Source organism: Lissotriton vulgaris, chromosome 1_1 (genome assembly GCF_964263255.1).
Source record: "Lissotriton vulgaris chromosome 1_1, aLisVul1.2, whole genome shotgun sequence".
NCBI lineage: Eukaryota > Metazoa > Chordata > Amphibia > Caudata > Salamandridae > Lissotriton > Lissotriton vulgaris.
The window spans coordinates 900,919,081-900,933,627 of record NC_141685.1 but is presented as its reverse complement, the minus strand read 5'-3'; the positions used below and the strand labels follow the sequence as shown (position 1 = coordinate 900,933,627).

At 46.4% G+C, this 14,547-nt stretch overlaps 1 protein-coding gene across 3 annotated transcripts in view; it reads left to right on the top strand.

Annotated features, from left to right (window-relative positions):
- The window catches only part of LOC147748145 (complement C3-like), a 1,551,795-nt gene that overhangs the window by 1,488,104 nt on the left and 49,144 nt on the right, over positions 1–14,547 (top strand). For all 3 annotated transcript variants that reach the window (XM_086959014.1, XM_086959019.1, XM_086959009.1), the window contains one exon: positions 6,037–6,117. In XM_086959014.1, the coding sequence (XP_086815140.1) occupies positions 6,037–6,117 (81 nt within the window). The remainder of the gene's footprint in view (positions 1–6,036; positions 6,118–14,547) is intronic.

The following is a 14,547-nucleotide window of genomic DNA, read 5'->3' as shown; positions in this document are numbered from 1 at the left end:
ACTGCTTGGGTTTTGGCGGAGTGATTTGATAAGTACATGATGCTGGATGGCTGATTTAAGGAGTGCATTGGTAGTGACAGAGGGATTTCTGGAGTGCATGGGTACAAACTGGATAATTGTAGGAGTGAATCACTACTGTCTAGGTAGTTAGAGGTCTGCATGGGTAGTGCACAGGAGATTGTAGCAGTGCATGTGTTAGTGCCTGGGTCATTCCATGAGTATATGGGTACTGACTGGAAGATTAGAGTCCTGCAAGGAGAGTGCATGATGAATGTATAGGTGCTTGTGTTTTGGTGGAGTGATTGGATAAGTACATGGTGCTGGCTGGGTGATTTAAAGAGTGCATGGGTACTGACAGGAGGATGGCTGTACTGCATGGGTAGTGCTCAGAGGATTGTAGCAGTGCATGTGTTAGTGCCTGGGTCATTGTATAAGTACATGGGTACTGATTGGATGATTAGAGTACTGCAAGGGCAGTGCATGATGAATTTATAAGTGCCTGGGTTTTGGCGGAGTGATTGGATAAGTACATGGTGCTCGCTGGGTGATTGGAGGAGTGCATGGGTAGTGACAGGGCGATGGCTGGACTGCATGGGTACTGCTCAGGGTATTGAAGCAGTGCAGGAGTTAGTGCATGAGTCATTGCATGAATGCATGGGCAGTGACTGGATGATTAGAGTGCTGCAAGCAGAGTGCATGGTGAATTTATAAGTGTTTGGGCTTTGGCGGAGTGATTGCATAAGTACACACATGTCATATCAGGCCTGGCTCCCTTCACCACTGTGCAAACGTGCCCCCTGGCGGGTTTTAATTTGGGAGATTAATTCCCCTTGAATCCTGAGGGTCCCTGGGGGCCACCTAGCCCACCAGATACCTCCAGTAAGCGCCACAGAGCTGCGTTGCAGAGAGGTGGTCCAAAGCCATGCCCCTTTTTACACCTCTCTGCAACGCAGCTCTGTGGCACTTACTGGATGTACCTGGTGAACTATTTGGCCTGCATGGCGCACAGGGCGCGTTTGCACACTTGTCATATCAGGCCACGTCCCCTACCTGTGCCACTGTGCACATGCGCCCCCAGGAGCGTTGTAAATTGGGGGATTAAATCCCCTTGAGTCCTTAGGGTCCCTGGGGGGCAACTAGCCCACCAGCAAGTGCAACAGAGCTGCGTTGCAGAGAGGTGACTCTTAGTTTTTGAATTTCTCAAAAACTACTGAACTGTTTTAAAAAGGTCAGTTTCTGAACCAAGCTCTACCTTTCTGCCAAATTTGGGGTAATTTCGTTCAGCAGTTCGGGCTGTAGCTCGTCGCAAAATTTTCAATGGAAATTAACATGGGGAAAACACGTTTTGGGACACCCTTTTTTTCTTAGCCCCCACTTGACGAATCACCTCCAAACTTTCAGGATAAGAGCTGACCTGGATAGACTTTTATTTGAAGAATTTTGCATAGATTCATCAAATGCCGCAAAAGTTAATAGCAAATAAAAACATGCCTTTTCTATGGAAACTAAGTTCTAACTATAACTACCTACTGGCGACCGCCAGTAGGTAATAAAGATATATATCAAAACACCATCTACTTCTATCGAAGTAGACAAGCGGACACAGCAGGGCCTCATGAAACCGTTTATTCAGATTTTTGGCATGATGCGTTTCAGCGATAGCCTTCCTCAAATGCCTCGGGTGCTTGGGGTTTCCTTTGTTCAGTCTTTTATATTCTGCCCTCCTTCTAAAGTAGCGTGGTGCACACCTGAACCACATTTCATCAGAGAACACTCGAGCAGTTCAATGTTTTAATACTGAAAATCCCATCATGCAGTTTGTTCGTGGCACGGATGAATGTCTCTTTCGGCCGGATTTTTATATTACTCAAAATGAGAGGCTGATTTTGAACACCGTTTGAAACCGTAGCACTGTGCTGGGAAGCAAACAGTTTCTGAGCCCTCACTTCCAGCCACACTTTCCCACTGGCAGCATACCTGGATACACCGGTTCAGTCACTACGTCACTCCATGTAGTCATGGACTGTCGTCAAGACAGCAGAGCCAATGCTTCCTTGGGATGAGCGGCGGTCCAGGTATAAGCCACTGAACCCAGAACTCTTTTTGGAAGGGTCCCCCTGCGTGTCACTGGCTGCACGCTAAACATCAAAACACCATCTTCTTCTATCGAAGTAGACCAGGGGATACAGCGGGGCTTCTTGAAACCGTTTTATTCAGCTTTCTGGCATGACGCGTTTTGGGGATAGCCTTTCTCAAATGCTTCGGGTGCTTGGCGTTTCCTTTGCTCAATCTTTTATATTCTGCCCCTCCTTCTAAAGTAGCGTGGTGCACACCTGAACCACATTTAATCAGAGAACACTCAAGCAGTTCAATGTTTGAAGACTGCAAATCCCATCATGCAGTTTGCTTGTGGCATGGATGAATGTCTCTTTCAGCCGGATTTTTATATTACTCAAAGTGAGAGGCTGATTTTGAATGTGATTAGATTGAAACTGTAGCACTGTGCTGGGAAACAAACAGTTTCTGAGCCCTCGCTTCTCTCTCTCTATATATATATATATATATATATATATATATATATATATATATATATATATATATATATATATATATATATATATATATATATATATATATATATATATATATATATATATATATATATATAGAGTGGAGTGGCATACAGTGGATTAGCGTAGAGTTGAGTGGCAGGAGTGGCATACAGTGGAATAGCATTCAGTGGAGTGACGTAGAGTGGAGTGGCATGCCATAGAGCATTTAAAAAGTGGTACAGTGAAATACATTAGATTGGCATAGATTGGTGTAGAGTGTTGTAGAGTCAAGTGACATTGAGTGGTGTAGAGTGGAGTGGTGTACATTGGAGTAGAGTGGACAAGTATATCATAGAGTAGAGTAGAGTAAAATGGGTTGAAGTGGCTAGAGAGCATTGTGTAGAGTGGCATAGAGTGGATGGCAGTGTTGTATAGGGACAGGGATTGGAGTAGAGTGTTTTACAGTCGAGTAACATGGAGTGAAGGAGAGTTTGGCAGATGGAGGGGGTAGGATATTTTAGAGAGGAGTAGAGGATCATGGAGTGAAGTAGACTCAACTGGTATAGACTGGAGTAACATGGAATGCTATGTCAGACATTGACACATTGTGTCGTATCACAGAGTTTTGAGGAGTAGAGTCTTATAGCGTAGAGCATTGTTGTGTAGGGTAAGTGGTGTTCAGTGGAGTGGTGTAGATTGGTGTGGCTTAGAGTGGATTGACGTACAGTTGAATAGCGTAGAGTCGAGTGTCTTAGAATGGAGTGGCATACAGAGTTGTGGTGTACACTGGAGTAGCATATAGTGGAGTGGCATACAGTTGAGCCGTTTAGAGTGGAGTGGCATCCATTGGAATAGCGTAGACTGGAGTTGCATATAGTAGAACAGTGTAGAGTGGAGTTTATAACAGTGGAGTGCTGTGGAGTTTAACAGCGTAGAGTGGAGTAAAATACAGTAGAGTAACGCACAGTGGAGTAGAATATATATATAATTTCACTAAAAAAACAAAGATTACAGGGACGCTATAGTTAGGAGATAGAATTAAAAAACAGTAGAAATTAACTGAAAAAAACAAAGGTTACAGGGACTGTAGTCATGCCGAAAATCCCTATGGAAAGTTGCATGGGGCAAACCATTTTGAGACTCCCCACTTTTTCTTGGACGCACTTGACAGATCACCCTGAAAGTTCCCAGACTGCACCCGAAGTGACTTGCAATCGCAAAAGAATTCTGAATATTTAGCGAACATTCTCAAATGGCGCCAAAGTTATTAGTAGAAAAAAAAACACTCTTGCTATGGAAAATAGATGTTAACTATACCTACTGGAGATCACCAGTAGGTTATATACCGCCTGCAGGGTTGGGGGCCCCCGACAATAGCGTAGACTTTTTGGATACTGATAAGGGGGGCATGACCCGCTCGCCCCACTGCAAGCCTTTGGAATTGCTGATGATTATTGCAGTTGGAGGTGAGAAAAGGAGCCGGAGGAGGTTGATACCTCCGTGTGGCAGGTTCTGGACAAGGGCGCATTATTGACTTTGTGGGGCTACTTACAAGATGTTATTTGTGCACTAGCTTTGTCTTACTGGCCATACTTCCTGAGCTTGCGGTATGGAATAACATCACTGTGATTATACCGGGATTTTACTTTGGCTCAAGGTGAATTATGGAAGATAAAGTATGGCAGCAGTGAGGCACCTATCATCATTGATTATACCTGGGACACTGCACACGTGATGATAAAACCTTTGAGAAAAGCATTTCGCTGAAATGCGTCAGGTTCATCATGCCTTATTTGTGCCTGCGCCAATTGAAAAAAAGGTGTGTTTTTCCAGAACCTGGCTTGGTGCATCATTCTTTGAATCTTATGTTGGGAAGTGCTGTCTCCCACTAAGCCAGGCCCGCCCTGCAGGGTTGGGAGCCCCCGACAACAGCGTTGGCTTTTTGGATACTGACAAGGAAGGCTTGACCCTCTTACCTCATTTGTATAAATAAGTGCCCCAGGGAGGTGGTGGTCTCTGGGGCTTTTCAAAATCCTAGGTGGGGGGCCCATGAGCCACTCTCTTTGATTGTAAAATGCCCCCGGGAGCTTCATAAAGAAGACGTGCTGGATTCATCCATATTTCTTTATAATTTTACTACAGATGCGCAGGTCCACCCGCACATTTGAGGTAAAATGTAATTTGAAATAATATTTTTTTTAAATATTCTTTACCCCCTGCGGGGTCCCTGTGGGTCCCCCCACCTTATCTGGGGTGTCAGGGTATTTGTACCCTGCCCCCTTTTCATTATTTTGTACATTTTTTGTGGGACTCGGCTTGAAGTCCCAAGAAGACAGCCAATAAAATGTTAGTAGGATTTGCGAGTCCATTGGAAGGATTCTTATCCTCAGATAGCTATATATTTTAAACTATAATATCTGTGACTCTACTGAACGGATTGACACCAAGTAATAAAAAGAACGATCTCTGGTCTAACATCTGGCTTCCTGCCAAATTTGGTTCAATTTGCTTCAGTAGCTCGGGCTCTAGTTGTGTTAAAAAAAAATGAAAAATCCCCATGGACATAACATGGGGAAAATATGTTTTTGGGGTCCCCTTTTTTCTCAGTCCTGCTTGGCGGATAAGCCAAAACTTTCAACACAGCAGTTGAACCATGAAGTGGAATGTTTTGAAAATGTCTTGAAGATGAGTCAAGCGGCACCAAAGTTGATGGCAAAACACTAAACGTTTTTCCTATGGAAACTTTGGTCCTAACCATAACTACCTAGAGGCATGCGTGGTAAACACACATAAACGTACTTGTGTGGTAAAGGCTGCGCTGTAAAGACATTTCATAGTAAAGGCAGCATTATAAAGGCCATTTACCCATTACATTTGTATGTTGCGGTCAGAATTTACTCACCTTCGTTGTACATGATGCTTTTGATCTAAATGTCGAACTAATGCAGTCAATCAACCAGATAATAGGAGAGAAAGTCTTTCTTTGAGAATGCTTACCTTGTCTGTCACTTTCTAAGATTAGTACATCTGTTGAGGCTTATTTAAAAAAATAACAAAAGTTTGAGTTACCTTAAGGTCAAATAATAGCTATTTAAATGTTGGCTTTTCACAGGGTTAGTGATGAATAATCGTGGCAACTGTTGCATGTTCAGGTAAAATTGGCCAGTCTATATTGAAGACTAAGCACAAAGAGTAAACCTCTCCTCCCTTTATACTACACTGTTCACCTTTTAATATCTATGACATTTTATCGAGGTGCTCTAACTATGGGCTACAAAGAGGAATGCCAAACAAGAAGGTATATAATGCAAATGTAGATACACAAGAGAGGGCAAAGTCCTTCAGTTCGTGACCTGTGTTTTCCAGACATTAGCTTCCTATATTTGGGAAGATAAGCAAGTGGTTTTACGATTGCTATAGAGGCAAATACTGAGGTGTGCCGGGTAGCTGAACAGTTCACCAATGCTCTGTTCTTCTGTTTCAGTCTACAGAGTGGAAGTGACTAAAACTAACGCTAGCGTTTATGACAGACATGATATGAAAATTATGGACATCATCAAATTTGGTGAGTATTTGTCACCCAAGTAACATCAGAAAAATGGCTGTTAAGGAGAGGGTAAAATGACGTTTTGTTGCCTTGCTATAACAGTTGCACTTTGAAGTTGAAGGTGCACCATCTTTCAATGTGCCACTATTGAGTTAGCAGATAGTATTAAACATTCTACAATGTAATTTAGCAAAATGTAACAATAGTGATTTTAGCTGGTGAAATCTATTGCCTTATTGAGGGTCCCATGTACCTTGCGATGTTCTGTAGCTCCTCTCATCATGGCAGCAACCCCTAGCCTCATGCAGTGGAACCTCTTTTCCTTTGCTGATACAGAGACACCAAAGACCTAATTTATGGTGTGCTAGTAACCACTCCAAGCTCGCGGTTCCCTTTCTCATTCTGAGTGTAAGAGCCACCAGGTTTTTGATGGTGGAGACTTAACTCAGAAAACGCGACCAAGCGACCCACAGGTCAGGGAGTCACTGGGTCACAGTGGTGGATGCGACACCCTCTTGAGGATGAGGATTTCACCACTTATTTGTCCTGCCTATGACTAAAATGCAAGGATCGCAGGTCCCAGGAGAACATATAGAACAATGGGCTGACGGATATGGAAAAATACTCTGCTCTTGAGGAGCATTTCAATTTTGTTCTACAGAGAGGGACCCCACTTTGTTTCTTTCCTCTGCAGAATAGCAAATTATATAGAGGTTACAGCAACATGATGCCCTTCCCGGTTTTCAGTTCTGCCCAAAGTGCATCCAACGTGCTAGGGAATAGACTTTAGTAAAACGATCCTGCCAGGCAACCAAAAGGCTTTTTTTTTAACTCTCTTTATTGAACATTATTCAGTCATATGTTATGTTATGTTATGTTAATTGATTTTCTATGGGAGACAGCCATTACCACGCGGTTTTTACACTGCGGTACCATTACAACGCGTCAATCACAACGCAAGTCTTTACAACGACTTGCGCTGGATGGCGCTATGTACTAAGGAATTGCATTATTTACAATCCCAACACCTTCCCTACTGTAACGTAGGCTGGAGTTGGAATAGTAAATCATACTATTCCAAAATCCAGCGCCTCCAGCACAAGTCGTTGTAACGACTTGCGTTGTGATTGACGCGTTGTAATGGTACCGCGGTGAAGAAACCGCGTTGTAATATCATACATCCATTTTCTATAGAGCGCGACTCAGCGGGAGGCATCTCGGCGCTTACCTAGCGAAATGAAGGTGATAACCGGTCACATTAAATGAATATATTAAAACAGGAACGTTTTCAGATGTTTCCTAAAAGCGATATACTAAGTAAATTTTCGCAGGACAACGGGAAGCTGATTTCAGTACCGCAGGGCAAGATACGAAAAAGCTTTCCCTTCATGCGTCTTAGACGGATTTGGGGAACCTTTAGCAAAGCCAAAGAATTGATCTTAGATTGCAGCCCAAAACCTGCTTTATACATTTCTTCTGAAGGTAAAGGGGGCCTTTACCATTCACGGCATTAAAAGTAGGACAGCAGATCTTGAAAAAAGATTGCTTCTTAATTGGTAGCCAGTGCAACTGTTTCAACAAGAGAGCGAGGAAGAGCCTGGAGGACAATTTAAAATCATCCTAGCCATGGTGTTTTGAATTACCTACAATTTGGCAAGCAATGTCTCTCCCACTTCCGCCACCAGCGCATTCCCATAGTCTAGATGACTCATCACCATGGCTTGGACCAAGGTTCTCCGATGATCGATTGGCAAATAGGGAAGTATCCTGTGTAACAGGCAAAGGCTATAGTAGCAGGAGCTAATAGTGGCCGCCACATGATCCTTCATGGTTAGTGTTGGATCCAGTTTTAGTCTAAGATTTTTCAAAGCTTGGGTTGGAATGGGAGCCATTCCCAACTGGTCAGGCCACCACTCTTGTGTCCAGATGGTTGACGCTTTGCCCATAAGCAAAATCTCGGTCTTACTGGGATTCAATTGGAGGCAGTTCTCTGTCATCCAGTTTGAGATTGCAAGCATGCCTGCTGCAAATGAGTTTTCTCATCCTCCAAGTCTGAGCCGATTGGAAACATCAGCTGAGTATCGTCAGCGTAGGAAATTATCTCGAATCCAAACGGTTCAACAATTTTTGCAAGGAGGGCCATATTCATATTAAATAATGTAGGACTTAAGCAAGAGCCCAGGGGGGTGCCCTTGTCCAAACAAGATTTCTGCCAAAGATAAGGTCCTAACATGATCCTTTGCCATCTATCAGACAGGAAGTTTCAAGTCATACTATATACTATATACATGTTAGTCATACAGCATCTGATAAATTATAACAGCATTTATCACAAATGATCAGGGTATGGTTTACCTTACAGATTTCAGTTCAGACCACTAGTGACCCACTACAATTCTACGCCTTTTACCTCCACAGCAGTCCTTCCGAAGTCAGTTCTGCCCATCTGAGTTGTGGGAAGACACATATATTACCCCCTGTGGGCATTTTAATCAGTATGTCAATGAATTATTTCGTGACACTTTTATATATAATGTATTAAAATAAAATCTCTGTGCTAATTTAGTGCGTCAGTATTTATTATTATTAATTTGTTACCTGAACTTTGCCAGTATTTATTTGTTGCCTGGGTGTTTTATTTTTCACAAAGGCATTTTAATGTACCCCATATCCGGTCCCACTTCCTAGAGCACCCTCTGCTCTTGTAAATGACCCTTTCCGCTATTGTGAACCCGTCCATGTCTCTTTCCCACTCCCACAGCGTCGGCATCTCCATGTCTCCCCATTTTCAGGCAATCTTTCGTTTTGCGATTGTCATTCCCAGGGTGACTCACAGCTGCTCCATGCGATTCATGTCAGTTGCTTCCCATACGTTAAGGAGACATAGTTTGGGCACAGGATGAAGCTCCCTCCCACTCACTTCCTGCAACTGAGACATTATAGACCCCAAAATAATGTGCATTCCCATAATATGTGGTAGGACGAACCCTCTTGTTCACAGAGCCTTCTGCACTTAGCGTCTTACTTTCATTCCTATTTCTGTTAGAGTGCCACAGAAGAAATGGATTTGTGAAGTATCTTAAGCTGTATGAACCTAAGTCCTGATGTTATGTTTACTTACCTTGTGGAGGCATGTGCTTCCTGTCAATCCTCTTCATCTAGTTTCCCTAGGTTGTCTTTCTGCCAGAGTTTACGAAGACATAGAAGAGGGTCAGGTAAATTATTGACTATCTTTTGGTATGTCATGGAGATTGCCCTTCAGTCCATATGGTCTGTCAGGAGCCTATATTCCAGTGGGGAGGCCTCTGGCAAGTCCTCGTCTGGCAGATGGCAGCCATGAGGACATGTCTTAAATGCAAATACCTGAATGTTTTCGTAGCTACCATCTCATACTCCTTCTGTAAATCTGAAAACTGGATGACACCTCTGTCACGATCCCTCCCGGGAGCCGGAGGTAGGGGACTGCAAAACCCAGCATGCACCTGGGCAGGCAACTGGTTCTTCTCTGGAGGTGGGCTGCTATAAATGACCGACCTCTAGGGGGATCCGGTGCTTGTCACCAAGTTTGTTAGAAGCCTGCCGGATTTCCTGGAAGCGATTCAGAAAAGGGGGTGGTGATGAACAGAGTGTCTGAATTAAGCAGACCACTCTTACCCAGTCCAAAGATCAGGGCTTGATCCATCACCGTTATTTAGCTCACTGCACCATCCCAGCTCAGAACCTGGCTATATGCAAATCAGTCTGTCCCTGGCCCAGTGCATCATGGGAACAGGGCAGACTAAACTACCAAGCCAATTCTTCACCAGAAAGGAGACAAGCTTCCGGGGACCGGTTTCTGGCATTTCAGCCATCGTCGGCCCGGCTTGCTTGAATCCTGATGGTGCAGTGAGCAAGGGACTCATGTCTGAGTATACCCTGCCACACCTATAGTGGCCAAAAACGATTCAGAAAAGGGGGTGGTGATGAACAGAGTGTCTGAATTAAGCAGACCACTCTTACCCAGTCCAAAGATCAGTGCTTGATCCATCACCATTATTTAGCTCACTGCACTATCCCAGCTCAGAACCTGGCTATATGCAAATCAGTCTGTCCCTGGCCTAGTGCATCATGGGAACAAGGCAGACTAAACTACCAAGCCAATTCTTCACCAGAAAGGAGACAAGCTTCCGGGGACCGGTTTCTGGCATTTCAGCCGTCGTCGGCCCGGCTTGCTTGAATCCTGATGGTGCAGTGAGCAAGGGACTCATGTCTGAGTATACCCTGCCTCACCCATAGTGGCCAAAAACGATTCAGAAAAGGGGGTGGTGATGAACAGAGTGTCTGAATTAAGCAGACCACTCTTACCCAGTCCAAAGATCAAGGCTTGATCCATCACCGTTATTTAGCTCACTGCACCATCCCAGCTCAGAACCTGGCTATATGCAAATCAGTCTGTCCCTGGCCCAGTGCATCATGGGAACAGGGCAGACTAAACTACCAAGCCAATTCTTCACCAGAAAGGAGACAAGCTTCTGGGGACCGGTTTCTGGCATTTCAGCTGTCGTCAGCCCGGCTTGCTTGAATCCTGATGGTGCAGTGAGCAAGGGACTCATGTCTGAGCATACCCTGCCACACCTATAGTGGCCAAAAACGATTCAGAAAAGGGGGTGGTGATGAACAGAGTGTCTGAATTAAGCAGACCACTCTTACCCAGTCCAAAGATCAGGGCTTGATCCTTCACCGTTATTTAGCTCACTGCACCATCCCAGCTCAGAACCTGGCTATATGCAAATCAGTCTGCCCCTGGCCCAGTGCATCATGGGAACAGGGCAGACTAAACTACCAAGCCAATTCTTCACCAGAAAGGAGACAAGCTTCCGGGGACCGGTTTCTGGCATTTCAGCCGTCGTCGGCCCGGGTGAGAGTATTCTGCTTAATTCAGAAACTCTGTCCATCACCACCCCTTGTTGTTAAATATTTTGTCCACCATAACCGTGGAAGGGTATACTCAGATGTGAGTCCCTTGCTCATTGCACCATCAGGATTCAAGCAAGCCGGGCCGACGACAGCTGAAATGCCAGAAACCGGTCCCCGGGAGCTTGTTTCCTTCCCAGTGTAAGAATTGGCTTGGTAGTTTGGTTTGCCCTGTTCCCATCATGCACTGGGACAGAAACAGACTAATTTGCATATAGCCAGGTTCCGAGCTGGGATTGTGCAGTGAGCTAAAAAAAACGGTGTTGGATCTAGCCCTGATCTCTTGACTGGGTGAGAGTATTCTGCTTAATTCAGAAACTCTGTCCATCACCACCCCTTGTTGTTAAATATTTTGTCCACCATAAGCGTGGAAGGGTATACTCAGATTTGAGTCCCTTGCTCATTGCACCATCAGGATTCAAGCAAGCCGGGCCGACGATAGCTGAAATGCCAGAAACCGGTCCCCGGGAGCTTGTTTCTTTCCCAGTGTAAGAATTGCCTTGGTGGTTTGGTTTGCCCTGTTCCCATCATTCACTGGGACAGGAACAGACTAATTTGCATATAGCCAGGTTCTGAGCTGGGATGGTGCAGTGAGCTAAAAAACGGTGTTGGATCTAGCCCTGATCTCTTGACTGGGTGAGAGTATTCTGCTTAATTCAGAAACTCTGTCCATCACCACCCCTTGTTGTTAAATTTCCTGGAAGCAGCATCTTTCTTTGTTTTTGTCCTGAAGGAGAGCGATCGCTGTGAGTTGTTTATTGCTCCTGACCGGCTGCACTTAGTGCCCACACTGTCATTCGCTTCCCCCAGCACATTACACATTAGCTCATATAATGATGACACCAGACACATTGTTTTATGGGTAAAGAACTGCTGCAGGTTTTATTTGCATACAACAAAAGTATGACGTATAGTGGGTTATCTTACGGGCGATCCAGTGCAGGCAGCCCCTCGCTGCCCCGCCCGCCTTATGAGCCAGCCGGCACGGTGGATCGACGCCCGGACAGTGCAGCCTCTGCTGATCCCCTTATGGATCACGTGATCATGTCTTATACTCCCGCCCCTTTCAGGGCGGATCGTTGTCTGGCACACCCCTGGTTGGTCAGGTCCCCCAACCGCTCGAAGGACTAACGGGGCGCAGTCGCGGTTTTCCCAGAACCTCCCTGGGGCTCCAGGTCTTTGGCTAAGGCACCCTTACTGTGCAGGGAAGAGGTACCCTTACTGTACCAGTCTGCCGCAGAGGTACCCTTACTGTACCCATTTGCCTCCAGATCGCCCAGTAAATCTTGCAACACAAATGGAAATATTAAAACATCCAACTTGCATGGTGCCTGCCTCTCTGCTGGGTGCGAGGATAGGGTGGGTGCAGCGCGTCAGGCAGGTCAGCAGGCTGGCGACAAAGAGGACGATCTGGGGGCGGCCGTGTCCTAAATACCCTGGCCGCTCCCCAAGCGTGTGCCCTCCCCTGGACGCTAAGGTGTACCCGCCCAGGGGAGGGGCTAGCGAGCCCACCGAGACTCCCCTCCCCAGCCATGGGGGAGGGGGAGAGGGGGGTATGCTCCACCTAGTGGGCACTAAAAGGCGGCCCTGCTGATGTCCCCTTGCGGGGGACGCGGACAGCGGCATAGTGCCCACACCATCATTCGCTTCCCCCTGCACATTACACATTAGTCCATATAATGATGACACCAGACACATTGTTTTATAGGTAAAGAACTGCTGCAGGTTTTATTTGCATACAACAAAAGTATGACGTATAGTGGGTTATCTTACGGGAGATCCAGGGCAGGCAGCCCCTTGCTGCCACACCCGCCTTATGAGCCAGCCGGCACGGTGGGTCGACGCCCGTACAGTGCAGCCTTTGCTGATCCCCTTACGGATCACGTGATCATGTCTTATACGCCTGCCCCTTTCAGGGTGGAGCGTGGTCTGGCACACCCCTGGTTGGTCAGGCCCCCCAACCGCCCGAAGGACTAACGGGGCACAGTCGCGGTTTTCCCGGAACCTCCCTGCGGCTCCAGGTCTTTGGCTCAGGTACCCTTACTGTGCCGGGCAGAGGTACCCTTACTGTACCGGTCTGCCACAGAGGTACCCTTACTGTACCTGTCTGCCTCCAGATCGCCCTGTAACTCCGCCACAGCTCTGGAGGAGGCTACCGTCGATGACAGGACCCCCCACCTCAGCGTTTCCTACTTGCAACCCACAGCTTCAATGGCATCCAGCACATCCAGGAGAAACATATCAATCCCCACCCTGTACAAGTGCACCCCATCTTTCTCATAATAGCCTTCCACTTTCGCCTGTATTAATGCATGTCGTATGAAACCTAGACCCCTGGGCTCCATGAACTTCTGCATGGCCCTGTTAACTCTCCTTCGTGAATGCTCAACTGCCGCTATGGATCTGGCACCCTGCCACTCCCTACGTTGAACAATCTCTGACCACCATAGCTCGCACGAGCCCAGTCTGTTGGTGATAGCCCCAATGTCAGTTTGCATGGTTTGTATGAGTGCCCTCCTGCCCTTGTGGACCAAGTCATTACCACCCAGATGGATAATAAGAACATTGGGAGGGGGTCCCCCTAATGCCAGGCGTTGCTCTAGTGTGTTTCTCGCGCTGCTCCATTTCATCCCTCGGACGCCCATCTAAACAAACTGCGTCCGTGCGAACCCCTGGGTCCAATTCTTGTGTGTTGCCCACTGAGCCAACCTGGCAACATATGAGTGCCCCAGCATCCATACCCGATAATCTGATGAAATAAAAGGGGAGGGAGGACGGCAACTTGTCACACTTGTTTAATATGTCTGAGAACACTGCACATTATGATTACACACATTACTCATAGCGCATTTCAAATCATTAACTTTGCACATTTTTAAGGGCGGATGTAGCAACTGAAACACTTTGATTGCCAACGCCCAATGCCCTTGACACCTTCAGGCCCCATGCCCGCTTTGAATGCAGCCGTGGCTGCGCCTATTCTGAAAGAGTGGCTTGAAAATGTTCTACCTTTACTTACGAGACCGGCCCAGGACAAGGCGGCGGCCATGATGCGGTCCAGCTGGAACCTAATCAACGGAGTCCCGAGGCCGTCCATTCGAGTGGTGGCTTCTGCCCTTGCAGGTCCCTGGTCTCAACTATCACTCAGTGCAACCGGCAACGACGGGCGCCCGTTTTCCACACGGTGTTGTGTCTGACCTGTAATAGAAAGGTAGAATTTTAACAACGTTCAGCTCTTCCCTTCTACTGGGCCCTCGTTCTCTGGCCGTGCTTCTTCATTTCCCTGAAACATATACATGTTAACCCCGCTCTTCCCAATAACATTTAAATCTCGCTTCACACCTGTTAACATAATTAGTGGAACGTGTCCTCTGATTGTACCAGGACCTTGCGCTGGTACCGGGGAGCTGGCTCTGTGATAATCCCCGGTGCCCCCCCTAATATGCACGAACGGCATGCAGCCTCGGACCAGCGTTGGAAAAAAGGCCTACAGCA